The sequence below is a fragment of the Mytilus galloprovincialis genome, chromosome 9 (genome assembly GCF_965363235.1).
Source record: "Mytilus galloprovincialis chromosome 9, xbMytGall1.hap1.1, whole genome shotgun sequence".
In the NCBI taxonomy this organism is placed as follows: Eukaryota; Metazoa; Mollusca; class Bivalvia; order Mytilida; family Mytilidae; genus Mytilus; species Mytilus galloprovincialis.
The window spans coordinates 28,375,984-28,394,751 of record NC_134846.1 but is presented as its reverse complement, the minus strand read 5'-3'; the positions used below and the strand labels follow the sequence as shown (position 1 = coordinate 28,394,751).

General features: G+C 32.3%; 2 protein-coding genes across 2 annotated transcripts in view; one reads left to right on the top strand and one right to left on the bottom strand.

Annotated features, from left to right (window-relative positions):
* Positions 1–481, bottom strand: part of LOC143044746 (uncharacterized) — a 44,125-nt gene extending 43,644 nt beyond the window's left edge. Inside the window, exon 1 of the mRNA XM_076216873.1 lies at positions 354–481. Coding sequence (XP_076072988.1) covers positions 354–390 — 37 coding nt within the window. The 5' untranslated portion in view covers positions 391–481. The remainder of the gene's footprint in view (positions 1–353) is intronic.
* LOC143044747 (programmed cell death protein 2-like) lies at positions 452–15,363 on the top strand. Its single transcript, XM_076216874.1, has 6 exons — positions 452–470; positions 2,527–2,672; positions 10,376–11,071; positions 11,842–11,946; positions 13,198–13,355; positions 15,210–15,363. Exons 2-6 carry the CDS (start codon positions 2,578–2,580, stop codon positions 15,335–15,337), a joined length of 1,182 nt encoding a protein of 393 aa, XP_076072989.1. The 5' UTR covers positions 452–470; positions 2,527–2,577; the 3' UTR covers positions 15,338–15,363.
* Positions 15,364–18,768: the final 3,405 nt, after the last annotated feature.

Sequence of the window (18,768 nt, the reverse complement as noted above, 5' to 3'; positions counted from 1 at the left end):
ATACCTTATTATAACACAAGGTACTTAACTTGCATTTTAGAAAAATGTCAGGTGGTGACGAAGTTCCGTTATAGGCCGCTTTATAGGCTGTCAACGCCACTAAAACTTGTTATATCGTAAATCTAAATTTAGATATATAGGAACTTTGTCACCACCTGACATTTTTCTAAAATGCAAGTTAAGTACCTTGTGTTATAATAAGGTATATAGGAAATTTTTTTCTGAGACTAGTGCCTGTGCCCAGGTTGCTTGTTCAACTGTTCAATAAGTTGGTCAATACCTATTTAACTGCTAACCCTTGGTCTAGGTTATTAACATGGGAAAACAGCTGAAAACAAATATAAAACATTAACCTTTAAGTCTCTTTAACAGAGGATCATGCAGTGGCATTACATCTGGATGAAAAGTTCAGCATCGGCTGCTACGGAAGTTGATGTCAGCATCATTTGAAACGTTATAAAAGAAATCTGGTAAATTCGAAGATATAAAGATTTGCTTTCTTAGATGTTATAATTTGTTTCTTAAATATACTATATATTCAATTGATATTTTTAATTCATGCATTGAAAATATAAAATTAGTGTAAAAACTGTTAGATAAGGCATGCTTTAAATTAATTTCGATTAAAACTGATAATAGTTTCTGTACTTAATTTAGCTACACCGAAAGCTAAAGTTGTTTCCCTTGGCTTTCGACACCGTGCCGAAATGACCTCTTTTGTATTATTAGGAATTATTGATGAGCCATGTAGTTCCTTACAGATAGATTTTTCATCAAGTAAAATAGGCGGAATTCCCGTAAGATTTATTTTAATATGTTATCAAAAGGTGTTCCCTGTCGGAAAGTAAAAATTGTATCGGGTTCTTTCGCACCCTATTTTTATCCATATTTTTTTAAATACACAGATTTCATTGTTAGATATGCTTAGAGTATAAATCAAAACATTCATATTTTCATAAATATTTGGAAAAATGTTTTGTTCGTGATTAGTTGATTGAAAAATGAATTGTTTATTGTATTTACATTGCCCGGTCATTGGTAAACTGAGCGAATTTGGGACAACTCGGCCCGGAGACAACTCGGTCCAAATAATAAGTCAACTCGGCCCATCTGGCTATAGAATAGAATAGAATAGAATATTTTTATTTACCAAATTAGTGCCCCAGGAGTGCATATAAAGTTAATGTTGACTGTCGATAAAGACAACTTTGACTATCTATAAACAGTCAGCAGTCAGGGGACTTACTTAAATGACTGATTTAGAAATCACTGATTCAACAAGTAACATTATTTCCATAAAGGTTGGAATTAAGAGTTGTCTTTCTTTAATAATCACCTATTGAAGTAGTACAAAATATTCACTAGAAGAAGTGATTTTATTTTACTGTAGCTTTAAATATTATAGAATACTAATGATCCAGGGACTAATTATGTTTCTAAACTTATCAGAACCAACACCTGTGTTGTCTAGGATGACCAGGTCATTTCAGGTGATGACCTTGTACTGAATCTAGGATAATGACATAAAAATCACTTGTTTAAGTATCATACCTCAATTTCCTTCCCAAAAATCACTTCTTTAAGTATCATTATTTTAATAACCCCCACTAATTTCAACACCCCCCCGAACAGTGAAATATTTATCGCGAACAGTAGAATTTTATTACATAATCTGAAAGATGAAACCTTGAACTTTACAGGAAAAATACTCCCACTGCTGGGAAAAATCTGTTAAGAAAGTATCAGTTCTTTATGTAAAGCCATTATTACAGCATTTTTTCAACTAAAATAGAATTTGCAGCTAAATGATTTTTTTATAATTAGTTTCACACTGAACAATTAGATACAGTCTGCGGTTAAAGTTTGTTACACATCAAATACTTTGTCAAACCTCCATAGAATTTTATGAAACTGTAGGAGAAGCTTTTTTATGATTAAGAAATAATGTTTTTTTCATTTTCAGTTTATTTCTAATACATTTTTAGATGAAAAGTTAGTTTTTTTACAGTTAACATTTACAGACAGTCTGGGATTAAATTTTTATGGCATGATACTGATAAGATTGTAAACCTTCATGGATTTTTATGAAACTTTGACAGAAGCTACAGTGTAATCTCAAAGACAAAGAAAAAGCATTTAAAGAAAAAATTAGATTTTATTTTAAATTTTGTATTTTACTGACAGATGGACACTTTTTTAGTCAACATAACACTTTTACACAGACAGCATTAATCATGGGCAAGACACAGGGTTCTGCAGACCCCTTATGAATTTTTAGTTTAACTAGTTTATATTGATATACTCCTCAGAAAATATAATGAATATTTGCAAAAGATTTTTTACTTTATCATGTTTTAATTTTAGTAAAGACTTGGCATTAAAAAATAAAAGGTTGTTTCTATCAAGGTATTCACCAATGAAAACTCTAAAATAAGACCTGTGATGTTATAACAGTAGAGACCTGACCTCTTTTTATTTGTGAAACAAATTCTTACAGCAGTAAAAGTTTTCAGTAATCTTTTCCAGGATTGGATAATACCTCAAACAAACCCATTATGTGCTGAATGTGATAAACCAATGGTACTGGTTGTACAACTTTACTGTCCATTAGATGGTTCAATATACCACAGGACACTTTATGTATTTACATGTGTCAACTGCAAGGACAATAAGTAAGTATTATGAGTATAATACAATTTTTTCTAGTCTCAATCATGTCAATATTAAAGATATATAGAAACAATAAGATTCTTCTAAAATCTCTTAACTTTTTAATCATTAGCTCAATAGTTGTTTTTGGCAAAACCTTAATGCTCTTGTACAAATTGCACCTTATATACTTTATTTTGCCTTTTTAGCTTTTTTCTTTTAACATCACTGATGAGTCTTTTCAAGACAAAACGTGTGTCTGAGGTTATAAATATTAATCCTGGTATCTATCTATGATGAGTTTATCTGGGATAACTATAAAGGTTTTAATAGTCATAATGGTCATTGTTCATAATTGATTATTGTCCATTTGTCTATACATGCTATAATAGATTATTGTTTAAAAATCAGATCTTTGACATGTTTGATAAATTCTGTTTAATCATGTTAATTTATTCACAGTTTTAATATTTTCCAATTTAGAGCTTGACATATTATATGGAATATAATGTAAGCCTTATTATTGTTGAATATTGTATGGTCCCCCTACAAAGGTCATCGGTGTCATATCTCTATTTATTTATGACTTATTATAAGATCCACTCTTTACATAAAATTTCTTAATAATTTCAATATTCTTTTAAAAGATGTATTAAATATTTTTGTAAAACAATACCTATTTCAAGAAAAAGAAAATTTTAACCACTTAAGGGAATACCATACAGTAGCAAGGGCAGATAATAATGTTTTTAAAACTTTTCGTGTTGTTTTTCGCGAAGGTGGTAACCAGAACGTTGTAATTTCGCGATGTTTAATAAGAACGTTAACATTTCGCGACGTCGCTTTAAATGAAGTCATATTTTCGTGGAATATTCACGTCATAATCAGGTTGCGCGAATTTCAAAAAAGTACCTGTTAAAAAAGCAGCTATGTTGTTTCTAAAAGACGTCATAATCCGCCGAAGAGCAGTGAGATCAAAGGAAATACCTGAGATGAACAAAAATAAATCAAATACAACTTTGCATGGCGAATTGAAGAAAAGGTAAGGCCAATTAAAATTAATTGCTAGATTTTCATCCCCACCCGCCCCTCTAAAATCGTCCCGCCCCGATTTTTTTTATTTAACAAAAATACGATTTCCGGATTTTGTTCCTGTCCGTTACCGGGAACCATCGATACTTTCGTTTCATTCAAAACTTCCTGTTTCAAATTTCGTTTTTGTATTTTTTTCGAGTAATCTAAATGTAACGGAGATGCGCAGCTGTGTAATAATCTCCCTTTGCTAAACACGGAACAACGCAAAATGAACTAATTCACTGTCAGAGAAAGGAATAACAAAGTGTATATTTAGATAAATTATATAGTAATGATTTGGTAGAAGTTTCAACAAACTTACTGGATATTTAAGAGAAGATTTTGCCATTCTTATGGAGGAATTATACCGTCTGAAATGGACTTGTGAAAAGTATAGACTTGTTAAAGAAATATTTTGTACTGGGTCTGAATTAGACCACTTGGATTTATCATTAATCCGTCTTACATTTATTACTACATGGATTTATCATTAGTTCGGCCAAGGAATTTCGCTATACATAATCAAATTTATGGTTTTGATTCACTGTTTTCATGTAAATTATGTAGAATATATTTAATAAAGTATCTGAACATCTGTATTTGGTCTCATTTGCCAGAGCTCAGTCGCAGCCGAACGAACCATTAATCGACAAGAGGGAACGGTGACGCATAGCCACCCGACCCTCCTGTTACATTTTTGGTGGCCAATGTGTTATCTGACTTGAGTTGAAACTTGGTAGTGAGATCCAGATATGATAATTTGTTTTTTTACAAAACTCAGTATATGAATTTTATGATACCATTGTACATGTTGTATATATATATATATATATATGTTGTTGATTTTATGTATAAAACTTGATGTTCACATATTACACTATTAACAAATGGAAAAACTTATGATTAAAAAAAAAAAAAAAAAAAGGAAATGAATAGATACATTTGTAGAAAATGTTGTATAAGATATAATAGATATATAGAACTGAGTAATATGCAGTATACAACTGTTAGTATTAGAGAAAGAGGAGAATTTTATTTGAGAGTTCAATGATTGCATACATTACATTTTGTAGACACTTGTAGATTAAGCAACCGCATGGATAGTTTTACATTTACATTCTCAATACATGTAATTATTTTAAGTATATAGCATATAGTAGCGACATATAACTTTGCACTGGATGTGTTTTTTCTCACAAGGGTTGAGAATTATTTTAGGACCAGAGTAGTTAGGTTAGACTAGTACTTCCGAAAAGGTGAGTAGGGGTATCTAGTATAGCTGCTACTGGTGAGATTTACATTCATAAGTCAAGGTGACTTATGGATTGTATATCTATGAATGACACATTGATGTGTCTATTTTCTGGTGTATATGTTTATAATATGTCTTTCATTTTGGTGAAGTGTTTACAGAGTTAATTGGTTATACCGTTAATAGGACTTGGGAAAAATAGTACCGGTACCTAGGTTAGCTGTGTGAATAATTTCAAACACTGTACAACATTTTTACAGTATGAACATTATGTATATGTTTTGTTTGAATTGACTTTAAAGTATAGTTTTCTCATGTTTGCTTTCTACTTTCAGTAAGTGTACTTGCTTAACATTTACGTGTGCACAGCTTACTTGTCATGGGGATCAAACGTCTCCTACATACAAGTGAATGAAGTTCATCACGCTACAGACGCTGATAAATGTGTATAAAGCGGTGTGATGATAGACAGTGTGAGATTGTTTCGAAAGTTTAACTAGAAATAAAGCTTCGCTGTATTTCGAGTTTTAAGAAGGGGGGAATGTAACGGAGATGCGCAGCTGTGTAATAATCTCCCTTTGCTAAACACGGAACAACGCAAAATGAACTAATTCACTGTCAGAGAAAGGAATAACAAAGTGTATATTTAGATAAATTATATAGTAATGATTTGGTAGACGTTTCAACAAACTTACTGGATATTTAAGAGAAGATTTTGCCATTCTTATGGAGGAATTATACCGTCTGAAATGGACTTGTGAAAAGTATAGACTTGTTAAAGAAATATTTTGTACTGGGTCTGAATTAGACCACTTGGATTTATCATTAATCCGTCTTACATTTATTACTACATGGATTTATCATTAGTCCGGCCAATGAATTTCGCTATACATAATCAAATTTATGGTTTTGATTCACTGTTTTCATGTAAATTATGTAGAATATATTTAATAAAGTATCTGAACATCTGTATTTGGTCTCATTTGCCAGAGCTCAGTCGCAGCCGAACGAACCATTAATAGACAAGAGGGAACGGTGACGCATAGTCACCCGACCCTCCTGTTACATAACGAAAATGATTAAGTCGACATATTCTGCTGCTCTATGATGACAACATCATCTACCGAGAATAGAGATTAAAAACGAAAAAGGCATGACATATTCGAGTACGAGTACAACGAGTACAACATGTACAACGCCTTGTCCTTGAACGCAAATTGCGGTAGTCACAAGTGAATCGAAAACCGTGTTTTTTTTTATTTATTTATACAATGACTTTGTGTCAGGAAATTTGGACTGTGAATGATATCCAAAGCGCAAGAATCGTAGAACAAATTGGTACAAAAAACATGACTGGATTAAAGAAATTGACACCAGCATGCACGAACTTGTTTGATTTTATGACCGTATATTGAGAGAAAAAGTCGACAAACACGCATTTTAATTATAACAAGCCCTTATATTTCCCCATAACTGTTGTTTTTGTTGACAAACAGCAAACACCCTCTGTAACTGTCCCAATACCCTCAATTTAGTCATTAAACAACAACTAATTTTTGGTTAAGTTCAAGACATGTTCACCATCATAATTACTTTCAACACTGAGTTTACATTTTATTCTGTACTCAAAATACTTGTGTTGCATACAATTGTACCAATACATTTTATTGATTTTATGGGGACTAAAAACCATTGCTTAGAAAGCAAAATAAATTTGGTGTATATAGTCCAACTGAAGAGAGCATTTCTCTTCTTTTTGATGTATACTATAAATAAGTTTCTAAAGTGTCAATTACATGTATAACAGTGGTTGCCAATCAGGGATTTTTATTCAAGAGTTTAAAAAATAGTGTAGGATTCCTTATACAGCATGTATATACATTATACAAGCTTGTTTTCCACTAGCATATACCCCGCGGTATGGAGAAATCGTAACAAGGGTTTCATATGAAATAAAATTTAAAAAATAAAATCCTCCCACCCACCCCATTTTTTTCAAAAATTTGGATGAAAATCTACTAATTAATTTTAGTTGGCCTAAAAGACACAGAAGAGAGTTCTACCAGTATAACATGGAAAGACGGAAGAGGAAATGTGGAGCTTTTTAGTCTGGCAAAAGCACTGAATAACTGCCAAAACTGTACGGCCAAACGGAATCTGCTCAACGTACTAAAAGAAAGAAAAATTGCAAGGATTTCGGAGCTGTCCTAATATTCGTTGCTTAAACTGTAACATGCTGAATAACATTTTAACAAATAAGACACATTATGGAACAAAAGGACCTGCTATTTTTGACATCAGCACAAACATGACAAAAGCTGCAAAAGCTTATTTATATGAGTATAGATTTTATATAGATTGGACCGTTGGTTTTCCCGATTGAATGGTTTTACACTAGTAATTTTTAGGGCCCTTTATAGCTTGCTGTTTGGTGTGAGCCAAGGATCCGTGTTGAAGGCCGTACCTTGACCTATAATGGTTTACTTTTATACATTGTTACCTGGATTGAGAGTTGTGTCATTGCCACTCATACCACATCTTCCTATATCTATTAATAGCTGCTTAACATCCAGCAGCAAATATTTAATTGAACATTTATGATATCAACATGTTATTGTAATGAAACTAAAAGAAATGAGAAAACGTATGAACCCTTGATTAATAAGAAAATTTTAACAAAATATATGGCGCGTAGGGTGGCCGAATCGGGTCTAGTGTTGGGAGATTTGAAATCCATACACAAAAGTCATTACTACGGCGTGGGGTACAGCTGTGCAATATTTTTCATGACGACAACATTTATTTTCATTCATTGATAATGAAGTCAATAATACTATCTTGAATTGAAAGATAATCAGAATCAAAATAGTTTGTGTCTTTATTTTTTTCTTCTTGTATAGCATTGGGCAGACTGCAAATTGAATGGTGAATTGTTATTGTATGGCCGAATTTAACAGACAATCAATAAAATAACAAAACCGACTGCATATGCGAGACCCTCATGGGTGGACAAGGTCGTACAACACCCCTATTCGTAAATAAAATTATAAATAAAGAAGTCTCTCATCCTGTTCTGGACTTGCCTTGGTACATACAAAAAATTGCAGAGTTTAATTGTTTTTTTAAAATATATGATATTATATGTGTATGTAGAAAAGGTGTCAATAAAAGTCCGGTAAAAAGAAAATACATTGGTGTTGTTTTTGTTTGGAATTTAAGCAAAATATTGCCAATAGATGCAGAATTGTCACACGTTAGTTTGTTTAATTGGTTTATTTTTTGTGTATATCAATCTGGATGTTATAAGCCAAAACAAGAAAATGTCCATTCACATGCTGTTAAAAGGGCTTGCAATTCAATGGTGTCATTTGTTATTGTATATCATATTTGTATTTCGTTCATTGTTTTGTACTTAACTCAGGCCGTAAGTTTCCTGTTTGAGTTGTTTTGCATTTGTCATGTAGGGTCTTTTCATAGCTGACTATGTCGTATCAGTCTTAATCATTGTTGAAGGCCGTCTGATGTACTATAGTCATTTACGTCTTTGTCATTTGGTCTCTGGTTGAGATTTGCCTCAATGATAATCATACCACGTCTTCTTACACTAATTGCAGACAGACAGACAGATCAGAAAGTGTACACACGTTAAAACTCGTCTGTGTCAAGCTGATGAGCAAATATGAAGTCATACAGTAGCGTTGTTTCTGAGAACAGTAACACAATTATAGTTAGACGATCGGACAGAAGAACAAATAAAGTGTTTTCAATATAGCTCTACTTCTAGACAAACAAGTACGCCAACATTCATACAGTTACGCCATGTGAAAGATAATGCAACTTATCTATTGATAAAGACATCCTTGAATATTATTCTCTAATACTAGCTGCTGTACTTCCTATGAAATGTTATACTACAACTTCATTTTCAGTGGACTGAGGCAATTATGAAATGAAATTGTACAAAACAGCTCAAACTATAGAACAAGAAGTACTCCTTATAATCTAAATTTGAAAGATGATTATCTTTTGAATGTAAAAAGAAAAAAAATCCAAGTACGTCAGGGCCTTTTAAAGCTGACAGGTGTTGTCATTGTTGAAGGTTATGCGGTTGTTAATTAATGGTATCACCTCACTTAATTTATAGTTGGTTCACATTTTGCAATGTTAGGGCCTTTGCAATAATGTTGGCTATCCTCTTTCGGTACATGAAGCAATTTATAACTAATGTCGGATGGAGCTGCACCTGTATACTTCTATAAGATTTTTCTGTTTTACCGTACATCTGACAAAGTTATCTGCTGGGATCCTTTTTTGTATCCTTTTTTTTATTATGAAAAGGTTCCTGTCCAAATTCCGTTTCGTAAATGTTTAGCCTCATGTTTAGCACAAATGTTTAGAGATTTTACGAATAACCATCTTATGAATTTTTATGATAAGTATCAACGCTTTGGAAAACACCTTCATATACTTGACAGCATAGTCGTGTACGGCGGGAATGATTACACGACGTTGGTGCAATTAAAACTTTAAATAACGTAGAACACTCCACCAAAATTTCAAGAAAAAATCAACGATCAATTTTTTTCTGCACTTCTGAAAAGACGCAAAAATATGGTAAATTTCTTTATTTCTCATATATCAATCTAAATCCGGAAAATGATAATTTGGTTTAACCTTAAACTTGTTTCAGCATGTAGATGCCATGGATCAAGGGAACGTTTTACAAAAACCCGGTTAAGTAATATGACTTTTTGTTCAAAAGTATTGTTTCTTTCTTTAAAAGTCATTATTTATGAATTTCTGGGAATTTTCTTCCAAATATGAAAATTTCGAACCAAATTATCTCAAAAAGTAAGTCATGAAGGTACTTTTTTCTTTTCATAATTGGAAAGTACACATTAAAATTGACCTACTATCAAAATTTTAGGAAAAAATCAATAAGGGATCTCTGTATCGTATGCCCTTAAATGAGCACAGATTACTAGCTACATGCATGCTGCATAATATTTGTTATTTGCATTTTACATGTTTAAAGGATTATCAAAATAGTATTCACACTAATATTGATAGAATAATTAATCCAAGAATGCAAATATAGAAAAATCTTTTAGATTAATGACAGACATGACAGAACAACAAATTAATTCACAAACACACATAGCAGATTAGTTAATTGTCAGTATAACGAAACTGCATGCACCAAGTTGAATGTTCTTTCATTTTTTAAATCTCAGATTATTTTTGTTGTGTTATCTTTTTAATCATCATCATCATACAGTTAATGGGAATAAAGTAGAAAATGCAAGGAACTTTTTCTGCACATTCTCAATTTGTATTTTGTATTACCCAATATTAATGAAGTAATTGGTTGTATATATATTTTATTTTATTTTCAAAAAGATGGACAGTAATACGTCAACAAAGTCTGAGCAAAACTGAAAGTAAAACAATAGAAAAAAAATTACCATCTACAAAAAGTGATGATGATTGGGGTGTTAAAACAGATGATTGGGGAAGTGATATGGATGATTGGGGAGCTGAAGCAGATGATTGGGGAACAAATGCAGATGATAGGGGAGGAGAATCTAACGTAAATGGTCTAGCTGATAACACATTGGACTTCAGCACAGAACACAAAGATTCAAATAGCACAGAGTCAGTTACTGGTAAAATTCATGAAGAATGCTTTAGAAGCAATATGAATAACAATCATCAGTTAGTAATCTGCTCAGACTTAAACAAACCTTCAAAATCAAGCTTGTTGGTGGAAGACATAGGTAGCGTGAACAATGATGAAGAAGAATTAGTATCAGGATTATCAAATATAGAAGTTGATTCTGAGAATTCTATGAATGTCATAGTTGAGGATGATATGGTTGATACTGACAGATTAAATGAGGTAATGTCAGTTATAAAAGAGGCATCTAACAGTCTTGACAATCCCTTACCTAATGAACTGTGTTTACTCTCATTTTATGTCAATGTTTTGGAGGAGCCAGAAGATAGTTTGGATACAGTAGAGGAAAAACATATAAAACAGTTACTAAAAAGTTATGAGAGGGAGCAAGGAGCTGTTGACGAGGAAATGCAGGCAAGGTTTGAATGTTTGTTATTCCTAACTATCGATACAGTCATTGCAAATTGTCAGTTCAGTTTTCAATGTTCACAAGAATGTCAAACAGGCTCAATTTTTTTTACAATTTTAAAATTTGAAACACACGTTTCCAAAGTAACAAACATTGAAAAATGATGTTTAATTCAGGGGAGGAAAATTTTCACTGTGAGATCATTATCGGTTAACTAGAAAGGCATAAGACATTGTGACAAAACTAAGTATACCAATATAAGTACATTATGCTAACTGGAAAACTAAAGATTAGAACAATGAAAAAACTATTGTTACAGGGTACATTTAACTCGAGAACATGAAAGAGGTAAGAATATATGAGTTAAAAAATGCTTCCCAAACCTGGACAAAATACTGATATGCTACAAGTATATAGAAATATTTAAATGGGGGAGATAAAGCTTAAAAAAAGATAAAATAAAGCAAGAAGAAAAAGCAAACATATATCATATATCATGTATATTGGCACAAAAATTGAAACAAAAATGGTATAATGATTGAAAAGTTGAAAATGCAATTGATAAAAATTCAATATAGATCAATATAGTAGTCACTCAAATGAAAAAAGACAGGCACAGATCTAGCTATTTTGAAAAGAGGGGTTCTAACAGTGATCCAACCCCCAGTACACCTTGAAACATTCACATAATGAAAAAAAATTGAGGAAAGGGCGATCCAACTTCTGGATATTTATATCTTCTTTGGTTAAAAAGCATGACAAGTAATTATTTCCTTTCAGAGGCAATAGTAGTGCTGGTGAGAAATATGAGAAAGCAAATCGGGGTGATGATTATTTTCATAAATTTTCCAAGAGAATAGGAAGATATCCACCACAGATAATTAGGTCAGTTTATTTGATTTTTTAAAAAATATTACAAATCGTAAAGGTGTTTATGTCAACAGAATTTGACTTATTAACATATAAAAAACTTAACAGTTCATGTATGGTGAAGTATGATAAACTGAAGTTGGTGACAGATGTTCAATAAGCTAACATCAATGTTAATATTTGATCTCTGGTGGATATTTGTTGCATTGGCTATCATACCAAGTATCATTTTAGCTTTTAGTGGTAAGATTTGTATAGGCCTGCTAAGTTAAAATCTTTTCACTCCAATAATGCTTGCCAATGATGTTGAATGTAAACTTCCTTTTTGATTTAAAAAAGGTTTGTAGTTCTAAAGTTATGGGACTTTAAACAGTAAGATATTTAACACACTATCTACACTCATTATGGTATTCTCACACATGTATTCAACAAAGCCATTTTATTTACTGATTATATGCTAATATCCAATTTATTTTTGCAACAATATCAAAGTGCACAAAAAAGGCGAACCATTCATTCTTAATTAGCACAGCTTATTACAAAATTCTAAACAGATATGTTTCCTAAATAGTTATCAAAAGTACCAGGATTATAATTTTATACGCCAGACGCGCGTTTCGTCCACATAAGACTCATCAGTGATGCTCAGATCAAAATAGTTAAAAAACCAAAACAAATACAAAGTTGAAGAGCATTGAGGACCCAAAATTCAAAAAAGTTGTGCCAAATATGGCTAAGGTAATCTACTCCTGGGGTAAGAAAATCCTTAGTTTTTCGAAAAATTCAAAGTTTTGTAAACAGAAATTTTTTAAAAATGACTGTATAATTGATATTCATGTCAACACCGAAGTGCTGACTACGTGGCTGGTGATACCCTCGGGGACGAAACGTCCACCAGCAGTGGCATCGACCCAGTGGTGTAAATAGTTATTAAAAGTACCAGGATTATAATTTTATACGCCAGACGCGCGTTTCGTCTACATAAGACTCATCAGTGACGCTCAGATCAAAATAGTTAAAAAGCCAAAACAAATACAAAGTTGAAGAGCATTGAGGACCCAAAATTCAAAAAAGTTGTGCCAAATACGGCTAAGGTAATCTACTCCTGGGGTAAAAAAATCCTTAGTTTTTCCTAAAATGATACATAAAGCTCCAAATCTAAGCATGAGGGCTATATTACATTCATTATGTCTGTCTGTTTTTTCTGTCAGGTACCTACTTCCTGTTTGCCAATAATTATTTTTTTTCAATTTTCTTTTATTTTAGATATCAATGGAATGGAAGCCCTCTGTATATCAGCAAACCTGATAAAGACTTATCTAAAGCTTCACAAGGAAAATGCCACAGTTGTGGTAGTGAACTTGTATATGAGTTTCAAATAATGCCAGGACTTATAACCAAACTTAGCTTTAGCAAAAAGAAAGGTGAGTTCTGCTTTTTGCAGTAACAGGCAATATAAAAAATCCAATTACAGTCAAACCTGATTAAACCGGACCCTGAATAAACCGGTTTCCTGTCCATTCCGGCCGAAAATGAAAGTCCCATATTTTTCCATTCAAAATCTTTGTTAAAATACCCTTTGTAAACCGGACCCTGTGTATTCCGAATTCCGGTCTAATTATGAAGTTCCAATAATCTTAATTACATTAATTATTACCTGTCAAAACCGGTTTGTCTAATTAATTTCAATGATCGATATGCAATCAAAACATATTGGTTTATACAATATGGCTTTTCGTGATAATCAATTAGTCAGGTGTCAAACTGTGAACCTACAATCGTACAGTAGTGAGCTGTATTATTTATTAAAACATTATAAACGTGTCAATTAAACGAAAAGACACACAGAATATATCTCGGATTGAACTTACGCATTAACTTGGATAATCAAATTAAAATCGCGGAGTAAGAAATTCACATCGTGATTTCGAAATCCTGGGTTCCCTGTTGTGAACCCCTAAACAAATGACCTTGATAATGAAAAACATTCGGATGACAACAATCAATGGATATTGTACACTGTACGACAACGTTTCGAAAGTGATGAAATTACGTTTGAAAATATTCTGGCTTTTTAATCGGCCATTCCAACATTTCAAATAATGATCATGGGAGTAAATCGAAACTCTCGTCTTACAATCAAAAAAACGCGAGCATTATGATGCAAATGCAAACAATGAAAAACGAAGTGAAAGTATTTTAATTTAAATCAGATATAATTTACAATCAGAGAGAACTTTTACATGCAAAATGTCGGACGTCACTAGTCATTAACTTCCGGTCAAAACGGAAACCTGAATAAACCGGCTCACTGTCCAAACCGGCCCTTTTTCATAGTCCCGTAGCTGGCCGGTTTATACAGGTTTTACTGTAACTCGTAAGTATTTTTTTTCATTTTTTCAATCCTTTTTCGTATAAAAAATGTATCAGCTCTTCAAAAAATCAATTGATTTTTAAATTATTTTTTTTAAGAATAAGTACATGAAGTAAGACTGATTTTGTTCTGTTTTGCTGACACATATATTGTTGTCAATATAATGGAGTTTTTATGCGACTTCCCTACAAATGAGAGGTTTAGCCAGCTATGAAACCAGGTTTTATCCAACATTTTTATACATAAGGAAAAACCTGTACCAAATCAGGAATTTGACAGTTGTTATCCATTCATTTATTTGATGTATTTGAGCTTTTGATTTTGCCATTCATTATAGGGCTTTCTATTTTGAATTTTTCATTGGAAATCAGTTTTTTAATATTTTACTTCTTAAATGGCTAGCAAACATACTGTGTCCTCTTTCACTACAAACATCTGCCTCATATCAAAACTACGATCAGGACATTTTTTGACACTTGGTTTTCACATTTTGTATAAAGGAATGATTTGATATTTAATCTTGACCTTTTTCATGGTGAGCTGAACTTGTTAAGCTATTTTCAGGTCTGACATGCAATCACTTTCTCTTTGAAGGTAGTTGGAATTTTTTTTATACATTTATATAACAAGCATGATAACAAAGGGAAATACTTAGCAAGACATGGTGCACAACTCTGTTTTTTTAAATGTCATTGTATTCTTGAATAGAGCATGCAAGTGACAGAACATGTTAAGAAGTAATTAAAGAATCAAATCAAACAACTTTATTTAAAAAAAGAAATTATAAATTTGGCTTAAAATTAATAAGGTGTACAGAGATTTCAAGCATTAGCAAATGCATATGTATCCAAATTGATATTGAAAATTCTGATCAATGATTATATTTTCCCTTCATCTTTTACAGGAATTAGTATAGAATATGGAATAGTAGTTATATACACCTGCAAAGCAAGTTGTTGGACTGAGTCAAACAAAGGGCATACTGAACATGTGTTTATACAGTCAGATCCTGATCAGCATTTGTTAAAATAAATGTATTAAAAAAAAACTGATGACATACTTCATCATTCTTCATATTCATATAGATATAGGCAACAGTAGTATACCACTGTTTAAAAGTCCTATCTATTATAAATAGTCATGACTGAACATCACACCCAAGCTTCTGAAAATGAGACTAACAGCAATGTCTGTCATTTGAAAAAAAGGATATCTTTTGAATGTACATCCAATGGCCTATTGAGTTTACCAATTGTATCATAGAAGGATTTGTTATATTCAAACTCTAAAAACAAGGGTTTTATTGCACTAACCTTTCCATTCATTTGTCTATTTTTTACATTCACCTAATATATTTCTCAGGAACTACAAACTGAGTAGAATGACTTCATATTTGGTCTTCAGATTGACAGTGGTTTGTAATATTGTAAGAGAGCTTTCTGTTCTGTCTGAATATAAAAAAGAAGATGTGGTATGAAAGCCAATGAGACAACTCTCCACAAGAGACAAAAATGACACAGAAATTAACAACTATAGATCACCACACGGCCTTCATAAATGAGCAAAGCCCATACCACATAGTTAGCTATAAAAGGCCCGAAATGACAACGTTAAACAATTCTTTCTTCTTCTTCTTCCTGTTTTTTTTTATTTAAAAGTTAACTAGAGGCTCTAAAGAGCCTGTGTCGCTCACCTTGGTCTATGTGCATATTAAAAAATGGACACACATTATAGACAAGAATAAAATTCATGACAATGTGTTTTGGTGATGGTGATGTGTTTGTAGATCTTACTTTACTGGAAATTTTTGCTGTTCACAATTATCTCTATCTTTAATGAACTTAGACAAGTAGTTTCAGAGGAAAATATTTTGTAAAAATTTATGAAAATTGTTAAAAATTGATTATAAAGGGCAATAACTCCTTCAGGGGTCAAATGACCATTTTGTTCATGTTGACTTATTTGTAGATCTTACTTTGTTGTACATTATTGCTGTTTACAGTTTATCTGTATCTATACTATATCATCGGTATAAAGACATCATTCGTAAATATAGCTCAACATGCAGACTTCTAATACGTTCAGGTATTTCACATCCAATTTTTTATGGTAATATTCTTTATAAAGCACAAAGGTGTCAGTATTCACCTCAGAAACTTACAAAACTTTTGAATAGACTTATTAAGAAGGGATATAATTACGATACTGTTGTCAAGTCATTAAAGATTGCATATTTTGGCGTTAATATTGAGTCACTTATAAGGTCTTTGCATCGGAACTAAACACATTTATTCTAAAAACAGTTGTTGGCATGACACGGGTTATGTTCTTCTCATATATGTTATGATGGTATGATACTAAACCCCTAACGGGAAGGATTGTGCCTGATGTTCATATGATGAAATCATAATCTTACAGTCAGTTTAATTGAAGTCTGGAGCTGGCATGTCAGTTAACTGCTAGTAGTCTGTTGTTATTTATGTATTATTGTCATTTTGTTTATTTTCTTTGGTTACATCTTCTGACATCAGACTCGGATTTCTCTTGAACTGAATTTTAATGTGCGTATTGTTATGCGTTTACTTTACTACATTGGTTAGAGGTATAGGGGGAGGGTTGAGATCTCACAAACATGTTTAACCCCACCGCATTTTTTCGCCTGTCCCAAGTCAGGAGCCTCTGGCCTTTGTTAGTCTTGTATTATTTTAATTTTAGTTTCTTGTGTACAATTTGGAAATTAGTATGGCGTTCATTATCACTGGACTAGTATATATTTGTTTAGGGGCCAGCTGAAGGACGCCTCCGGGTGCGGGAATTTCTCGCTACATTGAAGACCTGTTGGTGACCCTCTGCTGTTGTTTTTTATTTGGTCGGGTTGTTGTCTCTTTGACACATTCCCCATTTCCATTCTCAATTTTATATATTGATATTGGAGATATTAACCAAAAACTGCAAAATTAACTTAAAATTACCAGTTCAGGGGCAGCAACCCAACAACGTGTTGCCTGATTTGTCTGAAAATTTCAGGGCTGATAGATCTCAACCTGATGAACACTTTTACTACATGTCAGATTTGCTTTATATGCTTTCAGTCTTTGGTTTCAGAGATATAAGCCAAAATCTACATTTTACCCCTATGTTCTATTTTTAGCCATACTGTCCATCTTGGTTGGTTGGCTGGGTCATTAGACACATTTTCAAAACTAGATATCCTATTGATAATTGTGGCCAAGTTTGGTTAAATTTGTCCCAGTTGTTTCAGAGGAGAAGATTTTTGTAATTTTTTTTTATGACAATGGACGACGGGACGCCAAGTGATGAGAAGGCCAAGTGAGCAAAAAATTGATTTTTTTATCATAACTGCACTTTCAACTTCTATTGCTTCTTGTGCTGTTCTGTCTTCTGTAACAATTACCCTATGGTCTGCACACTTGGTCTCAGAAATCAAATTTAGTTCTATCAAATCTCGTCAAGGTATACGCCAAAAGACTGAAATCTATGGTAAATTCAAAACAAGGGAAGTCTATTTTACCAGACTTAATCAAACACTTAAAATAGTCAACCAAGTTGAACGGTAAAAATTGTAAACAACTGTTACATTCCTGACTTTCCCTAAAAAAAATATTAAATAATTATAATTAAACCAAGTACATTTGTTGTGGTTGACCCATTACATTCCCTTCCCTTGACTTCAAATGTTTATGAGGTATCACTATAACGGATTAACCATGTAATTCTTTAAGATGAATGAATCCATTGTTCAGGCTACCAAATAGAAAATCTATAATGAGTGTCGTTTAAATGCTACTGACTCCACTTGGATGGCAGAATTTAATCACTTTTAAGCTTGATTTCATTAACAGCAAGTGTTATTCAACACAGTATGATCATGGCTTTTTTTATTATCTATAATACCAGTATTAAAGAGTTGTGTACATATTGAAATTTTGTTACTGTTACTTTTCCACTGATCACGAATAAAAGAGGGAGGACTATTTTCAACCTCACTGCACGTTTAAACTTCAGTGCCTATTTCAAGTCAGAAATCGCATTTATGGTTTTCTTGTTATAGCTAGTTAAATATCAGAAATATATTGCTTGTGTGACTGGCATACAAGTGAGTGATTTAGCAAGCTATAAAACCAGGTTTAATCCACCATTTTCTACATCATATAATGCATGTACCAAGTCAGGAATGTGACAGCTTTATTTCATTTGTTTGAAGTGTTTCAGCTTTTGAATTTACCGTTTGATAAAGGACTTTCCGATTTGAATTTTCCTTGGAGTATGGTATTTTTGTTATTCTGAGCCTATTAGAATTTTAAGTCCTCAGTTCTTATCATCATCCTAATTTATTTGACATTTTTAACTTTTTTATATTAGAGCGTCATTCACAGTCTCTTGTAGACGAAACACGTCCAGCGTAATTTAAATTCTGGTTTCTAAGAAGAGATGAATTAGAC